General features: G+C 46.8%; 1 protein-coding gene across 1 annotated transcript in view; it reads left to right on the forward strand.

Annotated features, from left to right (window-relative positions):
* Positions 1-3,709: 3,709 nt before the first annotated feature.
* LOC142501951 (alpha-2-macroglobulin-like) overlaps positions 3,710-25,283 on the forward strand; it is an 80,553-nt gene continuing 58,979 nt past the window's right edge. Inside the window, exons 1-7 of the mRNA XM_075612581.1 lie at positions 3,710-3,834; positions 17,740-17,923; positions 19,925-20,087; positions 22,323-22,375; positions 23,679-23,699; positions 24,006-24,159; positions 24,246-24,330. Coding sequence (XP_075468696.1) covers positions 3,767-3,834; positions 17,740-17,923; positions 19,925-20,087; positions 22,323-22,375; positions 23,679-23,699; positions 24,006-24,159; positions 24,246-24,330 — 728 coding nt within the window. The 5' untranslated portion in view covers positions 3,710-3,766. The remainder of the gene's footprint in view (positions 3,835-17,739; positions 17,924-19,924; positions 20,088-22,322; positions 22,376-23,678; positions 23,700-24,005; positions 24,160-24,245; positions 24,331-25,283) is intronic.

Consider the following 25,283-nt stretch of genomic DNA (forward strand, 5'->3'; position numbering starts at 1 on the left):
CATGAAATTTGTACCTTGGTCTGTCAACATAACCTGGGGAAGTCCAACCCGTGAGAACAGTTCCAACAACTTGTTGGCTACTTGCTTCACTGTTGCTGTTCTCAGGGGGAACGCCTCAGGATATCTTGTTCCATAATCAACTATTACAAGGATAAACCTGTGTCCTTTCGCAGAAGGTTCTAGAGGTCCTACCAAGTCTACTCCAATCCTCTCAAAGGGAACTGACACCAAGGGTAGAGGAACCAAAGGGGCTGGTTTTTGTCCTTTTGGACTAGTTAGCTGGCACTCCGGACATGCCGCACATAGCTTAGCAATATCACTATGCATCCCTGGCCAATAGAATCGGGATGAAATACGGTCCAATGTGTTATCCCTGCCCAGGTGACCACCCCAAGGGACAGTATGGGCTAGAGTGAACACAGATTTAACAAATGCCTTGGGAACCAATATCTGTCTGGTGACCTCCCCTGTTTGTGTCTGCCTATTCACCCTATATAGAATATCATTTGATAGCTCAAAATGGGGGAATACTATCACCCCCTGTGCATCTAAAATCTGCTCATCAATTTTCACCACCTTGTCATACTGTCTAGCAAGGACTGGGTCTTCCCTTTGCTTCTGCGAAAGTCAGGGAGGTACAGGTCTGGTAAATCTCCAGGGCCCATATCCCCCTCCCTCTGGCCATCCCCAGCCATCACTTGTGACCTCTGACTACTAGAATGGTCACCTTGAGACCCAGATTTCTGCAACCAGTCCTGTTTGTCCAAGCGTCTTTGCTTCTGAGTCTTTTGAACCCGGTGTCTACTGGGAAAAAGGTCTGCCGAGAAGGGGAACAGTTTGCCAGGGTTCTCCTGAGCCCTAGAAGGAGGCTCCTCATGAAAGACTGGGGCCATTAGGTCCAAAAGAAAGGCCAGTCCCGACCGAGCACAACGGGGGCAGGGAGCCAAGGAGCGACTCCTACTTCGAGGTAAGCCTCCTGACTTTTTTGGCCGTCGGATAGCGTTTTACATCGCCGTGTATACATTCTATGCTCCATGGGGAGTCAAAAGAACACACGTTAGGCGGTAACAGTTCCTGGAGGACCAGAGTTTTCCCAGAGCCCGAATCTACAAGGGCCTGGACGTTTTTTCCACCAATCAGGGCTGGAAGTAGCCAGGGCTTGTAATTTTCTCCAGTAAAGGCAGAGGCGACGGTTCTGCTGAATGAACAATCCATCTGTGGACAGTCCACATACCGGTGGCCTTGTTCTCTGCGGAACATGGAGAGGGTTCCCTCGCAGGAGGGGGCTGTGGATAGCGCTCCGCTGGACCGGTTACTGGAGACCAGGCATCTGGTGGGTCCTGTGGGCGATGTCCTCGGAAGTTCCTCTCATTTTGCTACGAGCGGACATCCGGAAGGAGATGACCAGCGGGGGACCAGCATTTGGACTCCGTCCTTGCTGGAACAACTGCTCCTTCCGTTGGACTTGGCGGTTGCGTATGGACGGCTGTAGGTTCCCCATTGATCCGACCTCCCTCTTAGGGCATCCGCAAGTGCCGTTGGAGTCGGGTCCAGGACACTCACCTGCTGCTCCCCAAGGAAGTTCTCCACGAGTCGGACCGCCAAGGCTAGGGTTTCAGCAGCGTGGCGTTTTACCCACGAGCATGCGGAAGGGGGTATTATTTGTAGAAATTGTTCCAAAACCACCTGCTCCAGAATTGCCTCCTTAGTGCACTCCTCGGGTTGTATCCAGCGCCTACACAAGTCCAATAATCGCTGAGCGAGGACCCGGGGTCTCATCTTAGCGGTGTACTTCATGTTCCGGAACTGCTGCCGGTAGGTCTCTGGGGTCAGACCTAAGCGATCCAGTATGGCGGCTTTTACTTGTCGGTAGTCCATTGCCTGATCTGCTGGTAGACCCTGATATGAGGCCTGGGCTTCTCCTATGAGGAGCGGGGCCAAAGCAGTTGCCCAGCGATCTGTAGCCCAGCCCTGAGCTTCGGCAACTCTTTCAAATGTCAGTAAAAAAGCCTCTGGATCCTCGTTCGGCGCCATTTTCCTCAGGAGTATCGGGGGTCTGTTTGCAAGTTCTGGACTGGCAGACCCTTGGAAATGGGTCAGCAGCTTGGCAATCCGCTCATCTTGTGCTGCCTGTAGTCTTTCATCTCTCTCCGCTTGCAGCCGGGCCTGCTCCTGCATTAACTGTCCCTGCTGTCTGGTCTGTTCGCACAGAAACTATTTCAACATTTCTTCCATTCTTGTGTGTGTGTGGCCCTTTAAATGCAGGAGCCTATTGAAAATCCCAGGACTTCTGAACACCATATGTTGCAGGGTACATGCAACTAAACACGCGGGTTTCTTGACAAGGCTTATTTATTTAGCCTTAAAAGATATACAGCACACAAAAACAAAAATAGCTTTTCATCAGCAAACAAAAGAAAAAATGGCTTTTCATCAGCAAACCAAAGAAAATGGCTTTTTCTTCAGCAGACCAAACAAAACAGTTTCTCTTTAGCAGACAGTCTAAAAATCAGACAGCTACCCTTTTCTATGCAGGGGACAGGCAGTTCATAATTCATCTACTTTGCCAACAGACCTTGTATCAGTAATCTCTTCAGTAGCTTACTCCTCTCTCCTCAACAGCCAGCCCCATGTTTCTACAGCCTGGGGTTTTAACACACCTTGATTAGGCAGCTGGGATCCAACTAATTGTCCTGAGGTTCCCAGCTGAAGTTAACCTAGTCACTGCTGCACTGCAGACTAGACATAGGTTTTCCAGGCATATAGCTGGTGGCTTTTATTTACCCTGTCACAGGCACCCATCAAGAGAATCTTTATATATTGTCTACATTGGGACTATAAGTATCCTTTTTAGCTCACAGTATTTTTTCGCTTGTTCTTTCCCCCCTCTCTATTGATGCCAAAGTACCCCTAACAGCTAGAGACATTATGGGAGTGATTCTACAGTATATACGTTTAAGCGTATATACAATAAGTCCCTAAGTGGTTGACATTACTTGGCAAGTTATACATATGGATGAATATCCATCCCAAAAATATTGCTCATTAATTCACGGGTGATATACCGCCTCTGGACAGCATGCTGTCATGTCACAGAAATACCAACTGAGAAGTGACTACAGCAGTGTGATTGTTATAGAGATGTGAGGTCTCCTCCAAAGGAGAAACCAGGCACAGAACAGGGAATCCATCTCTGAGAATTCATCTACTCTGATTTGAGGGTAAATATGGAGCTGTGACATGGGACATTGGATAAAAGCTTATTTTTGTCTGTAAAACATTATAAACTATATGAGCAACACATTAATAAATCCCCACATTATATATAAACCCAACAGTGCCTACGTCCAACAGACAATCCCAAAGATGCCTGGTTAGGTTATATTTAGTTTGCCAGAGGAGACTAGTGCACACACTTCCTAATCAGGGCTGTCCTACAGGTGTTCGGTTTAGTGACTTTAGTCCTTTCTTCCTAGTTTGCACAAGCCAGTAACATTCCCAATATAAACAATTGACCCTAACCATAAAAACAATTTTATTTGCCTACAGTATGTCCAAATCCCCCTCTAACTTCCACCCCCACAAACCTTGAGTGAACCAATCAGAAACTCAACAAATATTTGTCAGGCTCTGGTCAGTGTCCAGCCTGTGACTGCGAGTGTGACCCTGTGTGTGAGTGTGGGGGTGTGAGCAATTTAAGTGGATGTGCGCTGTTCCCCCTGGCAGTCAGACACTGGACACACAAGCAGCTCAGAGCTCTCACATAATGCTGCCCCACGGCCTGTGTGTGGGACTGATCCTACTGCAGCTCTTGGGGGCATTGGAGGCAGATCTGTGAGTATTTGTGTAGAGCTGTGTGTGTGACAGCGAGAGCTGTGTGACAGTGAGAGCTGTGTGTGTGTGACAGTGAGAGCTGTGTGGCAGTAAGAGATGTGTGTGACAGTGAGAGCTGTGTGACAGTGAGAGCTGTGTGACAGTGAGAGCTGTGTGTGTGACAGTGAGAGCTGTGTGACAGTGAGAGCTGTGTGTGTTTGACAGTGAGAGCTGTGTGACAGTGAGAGCTGTGTGTGTGACAGTGAGAGCTGTGTGACAGTGAGAGCTGTGTGTGTGTGTGACAGTGAGAGCTGTGTGTGTGTGACAGTGAGAGCTGTGTGTGACATTAAGAGCTGTACTACTGTGTGTGACCATGGGACACTGAGAGCTGTATGACTGTTACAGTGAGAGCTGTGTGTGGTGACTTAACTGTGTGACAGTGAGAGCTGTGTGTGTGTGACAGTGAGAGCTGTGTGACTGTGTGTGGTCACTTAACTGTGACAGTGAGAGCTGTGTTTGTTTGACAGTGAGAGCTGTGTGTGTGTGTGTGTGACAGTGAGAGCTGTGTGTGTGTGTGTGTGTGTGTGTGTGTGTGTGTGTGTGTGTGTGTGTGTGTGTGTGTGTGTGTGTGTGTGTGTGTGTGTGTGTGTGTGACAGTGAGAGCTGTGTGTGTGTGACAGTGAGAGCTGTGTGTGTGTGACAGTGAGAGCTGTGTGTGTGTGTGACAGTGAGAGCTGTGTGTGTGTGTGACAGTGAGAGCTGTGTGTGTGTGTGTGAGTTTAGCATGACTGCTAAACTATACACTATGTGTACTGCACAGTATGTATCATGGCGGTCTGTATCTCTGTATCTCTGTGTCTTTAGCTATATCTTCTTCCCTCTGTCCCTGTGTATATAGTTCTCTGTATACTCACTTCATTTACAGCATGGCACATTAATATAATAACATGCCCAGCCATTTACTGCAGGCCCCCAGTCAGTGAAGGGGTTACATAGTAGATGAGGTTGAAAAAAGACTTCAGTCCATCAAGTTCAACCTATGCTAAATTTAGACAACAGATATTTTATCATATATCTATAATTATTGATCCAGAGGAAGGCAAACAAAAAACCCCAGAGTCATATCATCCAATGATATCTCATAAGGGGAAAAATAAATTCCTTCCTGACTCCAAGAATTGGCAATCAGATTAATCCTTGGATTAACATCCTTCCCATGTATACTTATTTGGTATATCCCTGTATACCTTTCCTTTCTAAAAAGATGTCCAACTTTTTTTTGAACAAATCTATTGTATCTGCCATCACAGTCTCCATGTGTAATGAATTCCACATTTTAACTGCCCTTACTGTAAAGAAGCCTTTCCTTTGTTGCTGGTGAAATCTCCTTTCCTCCAACCTTAAGGGATGGCCCCGAGTCCTTTGTACTGCCCATGGGATGAATAGTTCTTTTGAAAGCTCCTTGTATTGTCCCCGAATATATTTGTATTTAGTTATCATATCCCCTATTAGATGCCTCTTTTCTAATGTAAATAAATCTAATTTAGCTAGTCTCTCCTCATAAGTTAGATTGTCCATCCCCTTTATTAATTTGGTGGCTCTTGTCTGCACTCTCTCTAGTTCCATAATGTCTTTTCTTAGGATTGGTGCCCAAAATTGTACTCCATATTCAAGGTGTGGTCTTACTAATGCTTTGTAAATGGGCATAATTATGTTTACTTCCCTTCCATCCATTGCCCGTTTGATGTAAGATAAGATCTGTTTGCCTTTGCAGCTACTGCATGACATTGGGCACTATTGCTAAGCCTGCTGTCTACAAGCACTCCTAAATCCTTCTCCATCAAGGATTCCCCCAATTTATCCCCATTTAATGTGTCATTCGCCTTTTTATTCTTGCATCCCAAATGCATAACCTTACATTTATCTGTATTAAACCTCATTTGCCATTTACCAGCCCACGTTTCCAGTCTCTCCAAGTCCTTCTGAAGAGAAATTACATCCTGCTCTGATTCTACTACCTTACACAATTTAGGATCATCGGCAAAGATGGAGACTTTGCTCTCTATGCCAACATCAAGATCATTAATAAACAAGTTAAAAAGCAGGGGTCCCAGTACCGATCCTTGAGGTACTGCAGTCATGACTTTAGTCCAACCTGAAAAAGTTCCATTTATGACAACCCTCTGTTGTCTGTCCTTTAACCAGTTTTTAATCCAGGTGCATACATTATTACTGAGTCCAATTTGCCTTATTTTGTACACCAACCTCTCGTGTGGAACCGTATCAAAAGCCTTTGCAAAATCTAAGTAGACCACATCAACTGCATTACCCTGGTCTAAATTCCTACTTACCTCCTCAAAGAAACAAATAAGGTTAGTTGGCAAGATCTATCCTTCATAAATCCATGAAAATTATTACTAATAACATAAATGACTCAATCACTGCTAGTTCAGATAATTATTTTCCTCTGTAACCCCCCTCAGACCCTATGCTGAGACCCCCTACAGCCTATACGGTAGACCAGGGGTGCACAAACTTTTCTTGCTGCGCCCCCCCCCGCCTGCTCTCCTTGCAACCGCCTGCTGTAGACTCTCTTGCCGCTCTCTGAATCTCATTCAGACTCTATGGTGTGATCCTTCCCCTCATTCACTGTATCCCCCCCCCTCTGACTCTATTCTGTGATCCTACCTCATTCTCTGCCCCCCACTCCCTCCTCCACCTCATTCTCTGCCCCCCCCCTCCCTCCTCCACCTCATTCTCTGCTCCCTTGTGGTCTTCTCACATAATGTTTAACCATGTTTATTTAATGTAACCATGTATTGTCATCATAACTCTGTGTCTAGGACATACTTGAAAATGAAATACACCTCTCAATGTATTACTTAATTCATGGGTTTGCAAACCGGGGAGGTGCGGCGCTTACAGAGGCCCCACTCTCTTCCCCAAAGCATTTAAATAAAATTCCGGGGGACCGTACGAGGCCTCTATAAAGTTCCCATACCTTGAGTCTGACGGCTTTGGGGTCACGTCGCTATGGCAACGCGGGGTCAAATGACGTCCCGGGGTGACGTGACATGGCCCAGAGTGACATTTGGGCTTGTAGCCCAAAACATACATCTTTAATTCATCTAAGAGGTCTGTGTTTGTCGTCTTTGTTTTTTTCTGCATCGCCATGGCAACGTAGCAGCAAATGACACCGTGGGGTCACAGGATGTCACATGACCCCGCAGCGTAAATTGACGCTTGAGATAGGTAAGAGGGGTGCGAGCAGTGGGTGAAAGCCGGCAGGAGGGCACAAGGCAAAAAGTTTGCACACCTCTGATTTAAGTAATAATCCGTGAAGAACGGGGAACTACTGGCCAATTATGCACTGGCTTTTAGAGTTGAAGAACTGAGGCCAGTATTACTGGCCTATATAGCCCTGTTCTGAAGGGATTATTGCTATTATTGGTTAAATGTTGTTTTTTTTCCAGTTACATTTTTCATTAAAAAAAAAAATGAAAAAAATAGACACTTGTGAAATATCATATTGATATTTATAAACATGATCTTCTACTTTCTGTGCTTTCACTGTACTGGTTTATAAAAATGAAACTTTAAATCTAGGATCACACAATATAAAACAGTCTATGGAAATGTAAATACTGTACCTCAGCATGCCCAAATAGAATAAGTTCGCAGCTATCCAAAATGTATGAGGCATAAAAGTAAGCACAGTCACTAAACTCAAGCAGGTAAATCAAGTGAGTATAAGTGGGGTTAAGGGCAAAGTGTTCACCCTTCTCCCCCTACCGTGACAAGCCGGTCAGAGAATGTATATGCTTAAATAAAACACCCCCTGATTCAATATAACATAGCATGTAGATGTTTAAACTGTTAATGGAATAAAGCCTCTGCATAATATAGACACATAGGATTAAAGGTCTCGCGCTGGCTTGTTACCCGGAGAATCTGGATGAGTGTAGTCACAAGTCCAAAAAAAAGCTGAATAATACAGCAGGCAAACGTCCAGGATATCTAGACTGTAAAAGCAGGCTGAACGGGAACTGAGCCGGCTCCTGTTCCTAGTGGCAAACGATCAGCTGTTTGAAGCATGCAGGCCCCTCTGGGTATGAGGACAAGCCGGGCATGGAGGGATTTCCAGAGAGATCATGCAAACAGAGCCACCCCATCATACCTTTCACTGGCATAACGCTCCTCCTGGGAGCTTAACAAGAGGAGGGTCCTGCAGGTATTTAAACCTGTTTCTCCTCGATATTGCACCAATAAAAAGCAAGCAGTAAACAAGGGACAATAGCTGATCTGGTGCCGTAACATGAGTAGGGTGACCAGATTTTGAAAATGAAAAACCGGGACATTTTTTTTTTTACATAACAGTTTATTTATTGTAGTACACTTATACTTACGACCATTAGTCTTTGTTACATAGTTGTGTGTGTGTGTGTGTGTTGACCTCACTAATCGAACAAAAAAAACCCAGATGTGAATGATTCTGAACCCCTTAACCAGTGTCATGATGCCCCCTCTTCACAATTTCTAAAGCAGCAATCCCGCCTGGGATCTTACCTGATCCGCAGTCCCTCAAGGTACTATACTGGAGGGGAGGTGTTCCCTACCTGTCTTCCAATGTCTCCCGTGTGAAACTTGAGTCAGATCTGGAAGAAAGAAGGGTAGGTTACTTCGGTGTAGGTATACGGCAGTTAAAATAAGACAGGGAGGGTGAGAGAGAGAGGGTGAGAGAGACAGAGACAGAGAGAGAGGGTGAGAGAGACAGAGACAGAGAGAGAGGGTGAGAGAGACAGAGAGAGAGAGGGTGAGAGAGACAGAGAGAGAGAGGGTGAGAGAGACAGAGAGAGAGAGGGTGAGAGAGACAGAGAGAGAGAGGGTGAGAGAGACAGAGAGAGAGAGGGTGAGAGAGACAGAGAGAGAGAGGGTGAGAGAGACAGAGAGAGAGAGGGTGAGAGAGACAGAGAGAGAGAGGGTGAGAGAGACAGAGAGAGAGAGGGTGAGAGAGACAGAGAGAGCGAGGGTGAGAGAGAGAGGGTGAGAGAGACAGAGACAGAGAGGGGGAGAGTGGGTGAGAGAGACAGAGAGTGGGTGAGAGAGACAGAGAGTGGGTGAGAGAGACAGAGAGTGGGTGAGAGAGACAGAGAGTGGGTGAGAGAGACAGAGAGTGGGTGAGAGAGACAGAGAGTGGGTGAGACAGACAGAGAGTGGGTGAGAGAGACAGAGAGTGGGTGAGAGAGACAGAGAGGGTGACAGAGAGAGAGAGGGTGACAGAGAGAGAGAGGGTGACAGAGAGAGAGAGGGTGACAGAGACAGAGAGAGGGTGACAGAGAGAGGGTGACAGAGACAGAGAGAGGGTGACAGAGACAGAGAGAGGGTGACAGACAGAGAGAGGGTGACAGACAGAGAGAGGGTGACAGAGAGAGGGTGAGAGAGACAGAGAGAGGGTGACAGAGACAGAGAGAGGGTGACAGAGAGAGGCAGACAGAGAGAGGGTGAGAGAGACAGAGAGAGGGTGAGAGAGACAGAGAGAGGGTGAGAGAGACAGAGAGAGGGTGAGAGAGACAGAGAGAGGGTGAGAGAGACAGAGAGAGGGTGAGAGAGACAGAGAGAGGGTGAGAGAGACAGAGAGAGGGTGAGAGAGACAGAGAGAGGGTGAGAGAGGGTGAGAGAGACAGAGAGAGGGTGAGAGAGACAGAGAGAGGGTGAGAGACACAGAGAGAGGGTGAGAGAGACAGAGAGAGGGTGAGAGAGACAGAGAGAGGGTGAGAGAGACAGAGGGTGAGAGAGACAGAGAGAGTGACAGAGAGAGAGAGCGTGACAGAGAGAGAGAGCGTGACACAGAGAGAGAGCGTGACACAGAGAGAGAGCGTGACACAGAGAGAGAGAGAGAGAGAGAGAGGGTGACAGAGAGAGAGAGAGAGGGTGACAGAGAGAGAGAGAGGGTGACACAGAGAGAGAGAGGGTGACACAGAGAGAGAGAGAGTGTGACACACAGAGAGAGAGAGTGTGACACAGAGAGAGAGAGAGGGTGACACAGAGAGAGAGAGAGGGTGACAAAGAGAGAGAGAGAGGGTGACACAGAGAGAGAGAGAGAGAGAGAGAGAGAGAGAGAGAGAGAGAGAGAGAGGATGACACAGAGAGAGAGAGGATGACACAGAGAGAGAGAGGATGACACAGAGAGAGAGAGGATGACACAGAGATAGAGAGGGTGACAGAGAGAGAGAGAGGGTGACAGAGAGAGAGAGGGTGACAGAGAGAGAGAGAGAAAAGGTGACAGAGGGTGAGAGACAGAGAGGGAGAGGGACAGAGAGGGAGAGGGACAGAGAGGGAGAGGGTGAGGGAGAGAGGGGGAGGGAGAGGGGGAGACAGACACGGGTACATACACACACACACACTGGCACACACACACACACACACACACACACACATACACAATGGTACACACACACACACACACACACACACTGGTACACACACACACACACACACACACACACACTGGTACACACACACACACTGGTACACACACACACACTGGTACGCACACACACACTGGTACACACACACACACACTGGTACACACACTGGTACACACACACACTGGTACACACACACACACTGGTACACACACACAGACTGGTACACACACACACACACACACACACACTGGTACACACACACACACACACTGGTACACACACACACACACTGGTACACACACACACTGGTACACACACACACTGGTACACACACACACTGGTACACACACTGGTACACACACACACACTGGTACACACACACACACACTGGTACACACACACACACACACACACTGGTACACACACACACACACACACTGGTACACACACACACACACACACACACACACACACACTGGTACACACACACACACACACACACACACACACACACACACACACACACACACACACACACACACTGGTACACACACACACACACACTGGTACACACACACACACACTGGTACACACACACACACACACTGGTACACACACACACACACACACACACACACTGGTACACACACACACTGGTACACACACACACACTGGTACACACACACACACACTGGTACACACACACACACACTGGTACACACACACACACACTGGTACACACACACACTGGTACACACACTGGTACATACACACTGGTACACACACACTGGTACACACACACACACACACACTGGTACACACACACTGGTACACTGGTACACACACACTGGTACACACACACACACACTGGTACACACACACACACACACACTGGTACACACACACACACACACACACACACACACACACACACACTGGTACACACACACACACACACACACACACACACACACACTGGTACACACACACACACACACACACACACACACACACACACACACACACTGGTACACACACACACACACACACACACACTGGTACACACTGGTACACACACACACACACACACTGGTACACACACACACTGGTACACACACACACACTGGTACACACACACACTGGTACACACACACACTGGTACACACACACACACACACACACACACAGGTACACACACACACACACTGGTACACACACACACACACTGGTACACACACACACTGGTACACACACTGGTACACACACACACACACACACACACACACACACACACACACACACACACACACACACACACACACACACACACACACACACACACACACACACACACACTGGTACACACACACTGGTACACACACACTGGTACACACACACACACACACACACACACACACACTGGTACACACACACACACACACACACACACACACACACACACACACACACACACACACACACACACACACACACACACACACACACACACACACACACTGGTACACACACACTGGTACACACACACACACACACACACACACACACTGGTACACACACACACACACACACACACACACACACACACACACACACACACACACACACACACACACTGGTACACACACACACACACACACACACACACACACACTGGTACATACACACACACTGGTACACACACACACACTGGTACACACACACTGGTACACACACACACAGACACTGGTACACACACACACACACACAGATTGGAGTACAGAGGCAGCCACGAGCAGGTGGCTCTCCGCCTCCCCCTGCACCCACCCCCGCACCTAGGGGGGGGGGGATAGGAGCGCCGGGACACAAAGGTAAACTGCCACCGCCCCCCCTCCCCCGGAGGGCAGCCACGGGCTCCCGGGGCAGAATGGGGGAACACCGCGCAGCCACCACTGCCAGCCCCCGCGCCCATCTCCTGAACCAAGGGGACAGGGGGGGGGGGAAGCGCCAGGACAGGGGGCAAAGGATAAAAAACCCACCTCCTATCCCCCCGGGCGGGCAGAGGGGGGGAGACACCGCGCAGAAGAGCCAGGAGCCACGGGCAGAGACACACACCACGTGTGCTCTGCCGCAGGAAGCGGAAGCCCCGCCCCCAGGCAAGCTGGTCCTGCCCCCAGCCCCCAGGCACCCTTCCTTCCATCCATTCCTCATGCCGGTCCTTGGTGAAGGATGATGCCGGGGGGCGGGGCTTAATGCCGGGACGCAGGGGATTGGCCAACAAGGTAGGAAACTGCCGGGGGGGGGTTGGCATTAAAAAAAAAAAAAAATATTTACCAGCCGGGCTGCTGCAGTCTCCTCCTCCGCGCCGCCGCAGACTCGCGCACAGCGCACCGCAGCTTACTCGCGCACAGCGCACCGCAGCTTACTCGCGCACAGCGCACCGCAGCTAATAACTCGCGCACCGCCAGCGACAAAAAAAATAAATAAATGGGGACACATTGAGGAAAATCCGGGACATTTCCGGTACACACAGAAAATCGGTACAGCTCCCGAAAAACCGGGACTGTACCGGCAAAAGGGGGACGGGTGGTCACCCTAAACATGAGGCCTCATTAGAGTGGAAATGTTATAGCCCAATGTAGAGTTTAAAAAAAGGGAGAAATATGCTGCACAATTTAACTTCACAAACGCTCATTTTCACCATACATACTAAAGTAGAAAGTAGACATAAATATAGTGAAACATTATTATGTTTGAAACTAATTGATACAGAGACTATGATTGAATAATGGTTATACAGATGCAGTGGACGTTATTCGAACACTTCACGCGGTGCATACCGCGGAATACCCATGTCATGGCGCGTGATTTCTTCCAACCTTACAACTTGAGTGCAGAAAATGGCATTTTAGTGTTCTGGTTTTTAAACACCTGAAATTGACACAGTTGACACAGTAGCACAGTACTGTACACATTACAATTAATTCATTTCATTGCAAGCAAAGAAACTAAATCCATGAAATTCAAACAAAGCACCCGCGATAAACATGTGTAAACACAAAAAACAAAACTGTGCGCTACTACCTAACTACCTATAAAGTTTAAATGTATAAATATATACAGTGCAGTGACTATACCATCAATTTAGTGATAAAAAAATTATAAAAAATTAAACCACAACTCCCACAGTGAGATAATTATACATTAAATAATAAGTGCCACATAACCGTGTTGGGGATAATGGCGTCTGCAGCTGTAAACGCAGGGGTGGCTCAGCACCCCACACACACTAAGAGAATGGAAACAAAAGAAAACAGCGCAGTCACGGTTTTCAGGGCTTAATCATGACTTTATCGGGTGCAGTCCTGGTTTTGTATCCCCCTGACTACGTAGCGCAAGCACTATTCCCGCATGAGCAGTAAAACCCGGATTTTGCTAGGACAAATATGGTCAGCCTAGGATAGTGGAAATGAGAATGAGGGTTCACAGCATAGCAGGATGGAATGGCAGGGGTGGTGGGGACACATGCCCCCCCCCCCCCCGCCCCCTCTCTTTACAAGCTCCACTTGCTGTCGGGCAACATCCAGGCCCCAGATCTCCCAAGCTGCTGTGTCGCTGCCCCGCTTGTCAGCACCAGAAATTGGGCCTGCCCAGTTCAAGATTGGAGCTGGATCAAAGTGCCACCAGACGCCTTCCGCACAAGGATATGACATATAACGTCCTTTCTGCAACATGAATGCAGATGGATAGTAAAACTGAGTACATTGCTACCACAGGGACTTAATGAGTATATGGGATTTGCCATGTTCTTGTAATTATTTTTTTTTTTTTTTGTGTTTTGACCTTCTTTATTTTTAATCGTGGATCTATTTTGAACTAACATATCCTTACAATCCATATTACGTACCCTTATGATCTCTCTTTCTAGAAGTTCCTTAGGATATCCCCTCTCTCTAAATCTCCAAAATAATTTGTTAGCCTGTTGGTTGAAAACCTCTAAACTACTACAGTTACGTCTGAGTCTCACAAATTGCCCCCCTGGTATATTGTTTATCCATGTCTTTTTGTGATTACTATTCGCCATCAGCACGTTGCTGGTATCCACCTCCTTAAAGAAGGTCTCAGTCTCCACGGTGCCATCCATTTTGGAAGTTAATCTTAAGTCCAAAAAGTCTATCTGGGTGGCATCCACCTTGTGTGTGAACTCAAGGTTGTAGTCATTCCTATTAAGGTTGGCTACAAATGCACTGGCTGAATCGTAATCACCATCCCACACACACAGGATGTCGTCTATGTAGCGTCTCCACACAACGACATTCCTGTGGTATGGTTGGTCGGGCATGATAAACTGAGACTCCCACCTTATCGTAAGGATATGTTAGTTCAAAATAGATCCACGATTAAAAATAAAGAAGGCCAAAACACAAAAAAGGACACTCTTAATGTGGCTTTCATTACAGACTTTAATTCGGTTCATAGAGACATTGAAAAGGTTTTTAACAAACACTGGGGTATATTGTGCAATGATCCCATTTTGGGATCACATCTTGACGTCAAACCACGGTTTATTTACAGGAGAGCAAAAAATATCAAAAACTTGTTAGCTCCTAGTGATGTTTTTATAAGTAAGAGCAATACTACATCGAAAAAGAACTGGCTAGGGCCTAAACCAAAAGGCAACTATATCTGTGGTAATTGCACGATTTGTAAATACCAACATCCTGACAAACACACTTTTTATTCACAAGTAACGAAGGAAGTTTTTAATATTGATGACTTTATTCTATGTACCTCTACACATATTGTATACCTATTGAAATGTGCGTGTGGGTATCAATATGTAGGCAGAACCAAACGCAGCCTTAAAGTTCGGATTCAGGAACATGTCAGAAATATTAAAAATGGTTTTGAAAAACATAGTGTATCTAGACACTTCCTGATACAACATAATAAAGATCCGTCAAGTCTCACTTTTAAGGGGATTCAGTTGATTCCTGTAAATAGAAGAGGAGGGGACAGAGTTAAAACATTGTCTTCTAAAGAGACATATTGGATACATAAGTTAGATACTATGTCCCCTAAGGGGTTAAATGAGGATGTGGATATTTGGGCACTTTATTGAATCTTTAGCTCACCACCCCTCTGTACCTAGGGGATGTATCATTTATCTCTGTATCTCTGTTTTCCTTTCTTTATCCTACGCTTTTTTCTAGTTACATCTTTTTATGCAAGTAATGATGGTGTCTATTTTAAGTCGACTAATATTGTGTTTCTTTTATTCCAGCATGTTTTTAATTATTTATGCTAGGTTTTGTCTATATGTAAGTTTATATTAAATAGGTATTGTTTTGTTTTTTTTTGTTAATAAAGTTGTTGTTTTAAAAGTAAACTACACATCTTCCCTATCACGCAGACCATTACCTATTATAGATGATTGGTCTATCCCTAATTGGTTGACCAATAAGGTATCTATGTGAGGTATTTAAGACCTCTGGGTAATGGCCTAATTATTCCCTGAAGAAGTAGTTAATTCTACGAAACTAGTTGGATGTAACATTCTATTGCATTATATCTGCTTACATTGGCCTTTGTCTATGTATTGGCCTGTCCTGTTTTTATTTCATCCTGTGTGCTGTTTTGGACACTTGTGAGAGACTTTGTAAGACTGTTCAAACTTCCCTATTGAATCCACCACTGCTGTGTAGACAGTGACGTCATTACACAGCGTCCCGCGACGGAGCGGCATCGTGGCACGCTGAGGGCACCCCAGCAAGCTGCGTTTTAACCTCTGTGCAGAGGATACACCTGCCGAGGTACAGGAGCAGCTTCATATCGGCCAGGAAGCAGGAGCGATTTCACCGAGCCACAGTACCAGCTGCTGAACCTGGCTGCATGAAGGGAAATCCCCTTGGGAGTGAAAGACTGACGTCCTGCCCCAGAATCAACTGAGCTGCATCAGCAGAGGGAAGCAAGCACCCGATTCTACAGTTAACAGCTGCCGAGTGGTAAACAGTGTGATACACACTACATGCCTTTTACCAACTTTTTTCATGTACGCAGATATATTACCCCCTTTTTAATTCTATAATATATTGTTGCATTTGCTTCACTATTTGGCGTTGTGCGCTGTTTTCTTTTGATAAACATGTGTGCCTGGCGTGATTGGCTGGGTGAATGCTGCGAGGGATACAGCAGAGCACACGAAAACGGCTCCGTGATTTGTTCGAATAACGGCCGCTGCATCTGTACAGTACGTTATAAATTACCTATCGTGAAGTTTTTATAAAGTAACATGACGGAAGATGCATACATCACAAAAATGCCTTTTATCCGTATCACTCCAAAAAATCACAACCTCGATTGATAAACGGCTAAATATGATTATATAAATGCCAAACAGTATACTCTAGAGAAGTTCTCGACGTGTATACAGTATGTACAGTTAGTACCTCACAGACAGAAAGGATCATTGCTATATTAGTTGCTACTGTATATCTTCCAGTTGTCACACTAGTAATTTAACAGAATTGAATATAGTTACATTCTTGTGGAAAGGGAACAACATGTTTTTGTGTTCCTGGGATTGTTTGTATAAAGACCAGGGATACAATGTTGCATAGTTTATTCATTTTTTTTTGTTGCTATAACAGGGGCATACATTACACATATCATCTATACTAAAAAGTCAAATCATAAATAAACTCAATGGTGCAATATCCTATTCAGAGTATTACATAATAGGATGTTAGATGTTCACAAGCACTGATGTAGATGATATACGTTGCTGTGGAGGATAACAAATTAAATCAAATAAAAGAAATGGACAGAATTAGTGCAGGAAAACTACATCTCAAACAGGGAATAATTACAAGAACATGGCAAATCCCATATACTCATTAAGTCCCTGTGGTAGCAATGTACTCAGTTTTACTATCCATCTGCATTCATGTTGCAGAAAGGACGTTATATGTCATATCCTTGTGCGGAAGGCGTCTGGTTGCACTTTGATCCAGCTCCAATCTTGAACTGGGCAGGCCCAATTTCTGGTGCTGACAAGCGGGGCAGCGACACAGCAGCTTGGGAGATCTGGGGCCTGGATGTTGCCCGACAGCAAGTGGAGCTTGTCAAGAGAGGGGGCGGGGGGGGGGCATGTGTCCCCACCACCCCTGCCATTCCATCCTGCTATGCTGTGAACTCTCATTCTCATTTCCACTATCCTAGGCTGACCATATTTGTCCTAGCAAAATCCGGGTTTTACTGCTCATGCGGGAATAGTGCTTGCGCTACGTAGTCAGGGGGATACAAAACCAGGACTGCACCCGATAAAGTCATGATTAAGCCCTGAAAACCGTGACTGTCCCCGCTAAACTGAGACATCTGGTCATCCTACAGTATCCCCTCTCCAGACTATACTGTGATCTCCCCATCATGCTCTGTGTCCCTTCCACCCACAAGACAGTTTTCTGTGATCTCCCACTCACTCTCTGTGTCCTCCTCTTAGACACTATGCTGTGATCATCCCCTCCGAGCTCCGCTACCCCAACTCTGAGCTGGCCTGTCTCCACCTTGGGGGTGTGGAGGGAGAGAGCAATTTGCAGCTCATCCTACATATGGGCACAAAGAACATAATCCTGATAGAGAAGAGCTTCCAGCAAGACACAGTCTCCACCTGCGTCAGATTTCAGGTACCGCACAGAACATAATTAGAGCACAGAACACAGCGAACAACACATACAGTAAAGCAGGGAGAGAGATTGAGAGAGAGAGAGAGAGAGAGAGAGAGAGAGAGAGAGAGAGAGAGAGAGAGAGAGAGAGAGAGAGAGAGAGAGAGAGAGAGAGAGAGAGAGAGAGCGAGAGAGAGAGAGAGAGAGAGAGAGAGAGAGAGAGATTGACCTAAATAACTACTGTACAGGTAGTCCTCGCTATCCAACGTTTCACTTTACAACGAATGGCATATCCAATGCTTTACAATGCAACCCCATGGGCCATTTTTCGATGCCGGAATGCGTTATCCAACACCTGAATGCGTTATCAGCACTCAAAATAATGATAGAAATGAATACTGTAAAAATAATAGTTTTTACTGGAATAGAAGATTAATAAACAGAAGCATATATTCAAGTTACGCAAATGACAAAATAGTAGATCAAAATTACATACACTAATGTTGCAAAGTACATAAAACGAAAAATCCTAAGTGAGGGGAGAGAAACACAATGCGATAGAAAAGGAGAGAGAACTCAAGGGGAGGTGAAAACGGGAATAAGGGGGGCAACGTAACATTTCGGGGCACCTGGCCCCTTTTTCTGGCTCGTTCCCTTAGATCAACAGGTACAGGTACTTCCCTTGTCCCGGTCAAAAAAAAAAGTGTTCCCTAGTAGAGCAATAACCTAGTAGAGCAATAATAAATGCAAAAAACAGTAGTGGTGTCTATACCTAGAGACCCCACAGTGGGGTACTATGCACAATGATTGTGTCTGACACCATTTCTAGACGGACAGGCTGTCCAACAAAATATAGTCTGATTATTTAAACCACTCCATCAAGTTTATAAGTGCAGATGTCTAATATCAATGATAGCACAGACTATCAAATAATTACAGTATTCTAATCAACTCTTAACCTGTCTCTTGGACTAATAGGGCACTTTATACCTTAATGAAACACAGCCAAAACGAAATAAATCAGCTTAGTGATAATATAATAGTAGCCTAGAGAACCACTGGACTATAATGAATAGCAATATACTGCAACAAGTAATCTCCAATTATCAAACCAGAGAGAGAGAAGCTGCCAGCTGTGAACTCCAACTGCAAGACATATATATATTATATATTATATATATGGGGTATGTTTTGGGGTTTCTTGAGCTTGCTGGGATTCTGGGGGTTTATTAACTTTTTTCCAGCTGGTCTCAGCTGTTTGGAGCTTAGCGACCCCTCCCCCCCAGGGTGTAGGCTCGCCCCTCCCTACTTTCCAAGTTAGCTGGGTTTTTTCATCTTACTGGGTTTGGTCAGATCCAATGTGATCATTCTTCCTCCAAATATAGAGGTAAATGGGAATTTTAATCAGGTTGTGTTAGGACCTGCTAATGGTCTTGCCTTGATGTGGCTTGCAGGCTTATAACGCTTTGGCCAATGGGTTAACTAAATTACCCTTTTTCAAGAGAATATATAGGTATTTCACGGTGTATTTTTGACAAATTGGATGTAGCATTGGGCATTTCTGTCTTTTGTTGTATGATATACATCACCCTTAGTGATATATATATATTAGTGCTTCTGTGGAGTAAACATGCCCAGTCTCATTAGACCTAAGTAGATGTAGAATGATGGATAATCTACTGATATATAGATAGATAGGTATAATATATACTAGTTATCCCCATGTATCTCCCCTGTATCAGAAACAAATACCTTTTGATTTGAGGTGTGCAGTTAATCATGTACAATATTCCTAACATCTGTGAAAAATATTTTCACCAATATTTGTAACCCTTTCACTGTAAGAGTGCATTGTATAGCAGCATATAATAACACGCAATGCATTGCAGGCCTCTCTGGTAGCGGAAGGGTTAACAAAGAAAGCTAGGCCATATTGGGATATAATTATTTCATTCTTGGATTCAGCTTCATACAATTTCATCACTTGACCCCTCCCAGTAATAGTTGCTTTCTCCCCTTCAGGTCCCTCCTCCTTCCGAGGGCAATGAGGAGGTGGCTACGCTGGAAGTTTCCATTGAGAGCGGAGGGCAGGCGATAAACAGAAGTAGCAAAGTTCTGGTGAAGAGAGAGGGATCCAACATTCTGATCCAGACTGACAAATCCGTGTATAAACCAGGACAGACCGGTAACATTTCAGGGACGGGTCCTACGCGCCAATTATCTGAGTCTCACTGATTTTTTGCGTCTGTGTCTCATAGACTTGACTGGTGTCTCAATACTAGAGTCCAAAGTGCTACAGTATATATATCCCCTCAAACCCACCTTCAAACAACATGTGGAGAAAACTGGGCACAGAAAAGAGCACCCCTGTGCCCTCCAACGCCCACATTTCAGGGTCGAGAGCACTGTTCCCCAAATGGTGGTTCACATACCTCGGGCTTGTTTTCGAGGGGAAATATGGGGCACATACTCTGCTGATGCTCAATGGTGATTATTGTAAATCACCACCAAGTATCGGAACTTTGTTCCCCATAACTCTCTGCTCCGCATACCCATGGGAGCGTACGTGTGTGGGGGGTGGGGGGGGGTGCAGGTACCAGGATATGTGGTCGCAAACTGCATGAACCCTTCAGGCCCCATTAGATCAGATACCAGGGCTTCCTTCTGCCCCCTTCACTTCTAACATATGCAGCCTCCCTTCTCTACCCTCCATTTTCTATCCTTCGCTGCCCTCCATTGCCCCCTCCCCCTGCTTCTCTACTCTCTGAACTTCTTTAATTTCACTCCAAGGCCCCCATGCTCCTTCAAGTTCATGCAGCCCCACAGCCTCTACCCTCCATTTCCTCCTGCTGACCCATGTAATAGGTAAGGGGAGCTTGCTATCGTGAGGATGGTGGAGGGAGCGAGGAAGATGGCTGAGGAGTATGGTGGGGGAAAGAGAGAAAGAATAGGATGTAGGGAGGTGGTCATGGGGACAGATAGGTGCAGCATTTGGGGAGGTGGTCATGGGGACAGATAGGTGCAGCATTTGGGGAGGTGGTCATGGGGACAGATAGGTGCAGCATTTGGGGAGGTGGTCATGGGGACAGAGAGGTGCAGCATTTGGGGAGGTGGTCATGGTGGCAGAGAGCTGCAGCATTTGGGGAGGTGGTCATGGTGGCAGAGAGTTGCATCAGGTCCTATAGTCCCCTCCCCTGCACCTCTGCTTTCTGGTACTCTGCTAAATGGTTTTACTTGTGTGACCCCTGTTATAGGGGTTCACAGAAGAAATATTTTCTGGCAGGGTGTTCACAGTGTATAAAAAGGTTGGCAGCTAACACCACCTTTAGGTGTGACCTAAGTAACACATCGTTACATCCCTGTGTCAAATATAACCGGGGCCAACAACAGAATTTTTGGGGCCCAGAACAAACTTGAAGAATAGGGCCCCTACAAATGTTACAACATGATCATATTCGGTGTACTTTGCCCCCTCATGTCTCTGCTTTCCCCCATAATGTCATTCTTCTTCACACCCTTTATGTCATTCCTTCTTTTCCCCTCCTCTCGTATTTCTCTCCTCCCCCTCAGCATATCTCTCTCCCCTCCCCCCAGCATGTCTTTCTCCTCTCCCCCCAGCATGTCTTTCTCCTACCCCCCCAGCATGTTTTTCTCTCCTCTCCCCCCAAGCATGTCTTTCTCTCCTCTCACCACACCAGCATGTTTTTCTATCTTCTCCCCACACCAGCATGTCTTTCTCTCCTCTCCCCACACCAGCATGTCTTTCTATCCTCTCCCCCCAAACATGTCTTTCTCTCCTCTCCCCACACCAGCATGTATTTCTATCCTCTCCCCCCAAACATGTCTTTCTATCCTCTCCCCACACCAGCATGTCTTTCTATCCTCTCCCCCCAAACATGTCTTTCTATCCTCTCCCCACACCAGCATGTCTTTCTATCCTCTCCCCACACCAGCATGTCTTTCTATCCTCTCCCCACACCAGCCTGTCTTTCTATCCTCTCCCCACACCAGCATGTCTTTCTCTCCTCTCCCCCCAAGCATGTCTTTCTCTCCTCTCCCCACACCAGCATGTTTTTCTCTCCTCTCCCCTCCCCCCAGCATGTCTTTCTCTCCTCTCTCCCCAAGCATGTCTTTCTCTCCTCTCCCCACACCAGCATGTCTTTCTCTCCTCTCCCCACACCATCATGTCTTTCTCTCCTCTTCTCCTTCCCAGCATCTTGCTCTCCTCTCATCCCTCCCAGCATCTTGCTTTTTACAATGTTTGGAAAATAATTTAATCTTTAAAAGACATTAATAAGTAATCAAAGCTTAGCTCTGATCCAGAGATTACAAAGTAATTAATGTCCCAGAAACTAATAATTAAATCAAAGGAGAAGTTTCAGGAAAGAGTTAACATTTTAATTTATTTTTCCTTTTACAGTGAAATTTCGAGTTGTTTCTCTAAAAGACAATCTCCAACCAGACAATGTGCAGGTGAGCGGGGCGCACAGGAAGTCACACACAGAGCAGGGAGTCCAGGGTGTCACACACAGAGCAGGGAGCACAGGCAGTCACACACAGAGCAGGGAGCACAGGGAGTCACACACAGAGCAGGGAGCACAGGGAGTCACACACAGAGCAGGGAGTCACACACAGAGCAGGGAGCACAGGGAGCCACACACAGAGCAGGGAGCACAGGCAGTCACACACAGAGCAGGAAGCACAGGGAGTCACACACAGAGCAGGGAGCACAGGGAGTCACACACAGAGCAGGGAGCACAGGGAGTCACACACAGAGCTGGGAGCACAGGGAGTCACACACAGAGCAGGGAACACAGGGAGTCACACACAGAGCAGGGAGCACAGGGAGTCACACACAGAGCAGGGAGCACAGGGAGTCACACACAGAGCAGGGAGCACAGGGAGTCACACACAGAGCAGGGAGTCACACACAGAGCAGGGAGCACAGGGAGCCACACACAGAGCAGGGAGCACAGGGAGTCACACACAGAGCAGGGAGCACAGGGAGTCACACACAGAGCAGGGAGCACAGGGAGTCACACACAGAGCAGGGAGCACAGGGAGTCACACACAGAGCAGGGAGCACAGGGAGTCACACACAGAGCAGGGAGCACAGGGAGTCTCACACAGAGCAGGGATCACAGGGTGCCACACACAGAGCAGGGAGCACAGGGAGTCACACAAAGAGCAGGGAGCACAGGGAGTCACACACAGAGCAGGGAGCACAGGGAGTCACACACAGAGCAGGGAGCACAGGGAGTCACACACAGAGCAGGGAGCACAGGGTGTCACACACAGAGCAGGGAGCACAGGGAGTCACACACAGAGCAGGGAGCGCAGGGAGTCAAACACAGTAGGGAGCACAGGGAGTCACACACAGAGCTGGGAGCACAGGGAGTCACACACAGAGCAGGGAGCACAGGGAGTCACACACAGAACAGGGAGTCACACACAGAGCAGGGAGCACAGGGAGTCACACACAGAGCTGGGAGCACAGGGAGTCACACACAGAGCAGGGAGCACAGGGAATCACACACACAGAGCAGGGAGCACAGGGAGTCACACACAGAGCAGGGAGCACAGGGAGTCACACACAGAGCAGGGAGCACAGGGAGTTACACACAGAGCAGGGAGCACAGGGAGTCACACACAGAGCAGGGAGCACAGGGAGTCACACACAGAGCAGGGAGCACAGGGTGTCACACACAGAAACGCACATACATGATACACGTGTATTATATTTTTCCTAATGTCTCATTTATCTGTTTTGTTTCAGTTTCCACTCATAGAATTACAGGTACAGATAATACATTATATACCGGAGTGAGATGCATGAAGAGCTGTGTGTGATGGGCTGGAAGTACTAAAGAGCAAAGGATTGTTTAGGTGGGGGCTCCGTATGAAGTATGTGATCCATGGGGCAGGAATCATGTGCTGTGTTTGGGTGGGGGCTCCATATGAGGTATGTGCTTTGTGGGGTTGGAATCAGGGGCAGTATGTGGGTGGGGGTTCTGTTTGAGGTATGTGATCCGTGTGGCAGAAATCAGGTGCTGTTAGAGGTGGGGGCTCCATGGTGCAGAAATCATGTGCTGTTCTCTCCCAGGATCCAGGCAAGAACCGGATTGGCCAGTGGTTGAACGTGAGCCTCCAGCAGGGAATCGCTGATCTTTCTCTCCCCCTCTCTTCCGAGCCTCCTTTGGGGGAATATTCCATCCGGGTTAAAGACACCGTCCATACTTTTAGTGTGGAGGAATATGGTGAGGATCCCTCCCGCCTGCTCTCAGCTCTGCCGCTGGCTCCGTGTCTGACCTCTGACCCTGTCCCAATTCCCCTCTTTTCTCAGTGCTTCCGAAATTTGAGGTCACCCTCCAGTTCCCTAAAGTTGTCACGATTGTGGATGAACATTTTACATTGAAACTATGTGGCAGGTGAGTAATGTGAGAAAGGTTACAGTCTGTGTTCACTGTGTGTATTGCATTATATATTCCCTGTGTGCATCATGGAGTAACTGTGACACACTGTCAGCACTCTGTGTATTGCAGGGTGTCGGTATTAAAGCAGTGGTACCTAATCTATATTACGTTGTGCACCTCCTGCTGCAAAATATTTAGTTTCGTGAACCCCTAATTAATCTTATTGCCTACTCATCAGACTATTGCTAAAAACTGCTGGCCAATCCCAATAAGGCCCCAAACTGCACCTCAGTGCACACAGCATGGGTGGTGTAGCTGTCACTTACTGCTCAAGTTTCCAAAGTCACGCCCTACAATGCCTTGCTGCTTTGAATGCAAAGCATTGTGGGGCGTGACTTTGGAAACTCTTGCTGTTATTAACAGCTATACCAGCCACACTAAAGGTGCAGTTTGTGGCTAACAATGTGTAGATGAACTTCCGCGCTCGAGCCGTCCAAAGATAAAGGTCCCCCCTTGCTCCTATCCGTGCTTGAGCGTCCCCTCTAAACGCTCCTAAAGGGGGCTCCAAAAACAAAAATGGAAAAGCGCACAGAGTGCACCGGGGTTAATGACCAGATAAACAGAGCAATGCTCTAGGATATATAGTTGCAAACAAGCAATATAAAGACACCACACTTAAGTGTATAATGGCAAATTTAATCAGCATGTTAAAAACACAGAGTAAAAAGTTAACATTAGAAGGTCCACAACAGACCACAAGACAGTCAAGGCAAGCGGTTCCTTGACCGCTGCTCTAACATAAAATACAGCCAAATGAGTAACTAGCAGAAGAGTGCACACTGTGCACACACAAAACAAGCACATATAGATACTATGGTCACAACATGACGAAGCATGTGGTTGCAAAACGCGTAGAGGTCACGTGAGGTCACCATACGCGCTTGCTGTTTGGCTGGGCGGTTACTGTT

Source organism: Ascaphus truei, chromosome 8 (assembly GCF_040206685.1).
Source record: "Ascaphus truei isolate aAscTru1 chromosome 8, aAscTru1.hap1, whole genome shotgun sequence".
NCBI classification, from domain to species: domain Eukaryota; kingdom Metazoa; phylum Chordata; class Amphibia; order Anura; family Ascaphidae; genus Ascaphus; species Ascaphus truei.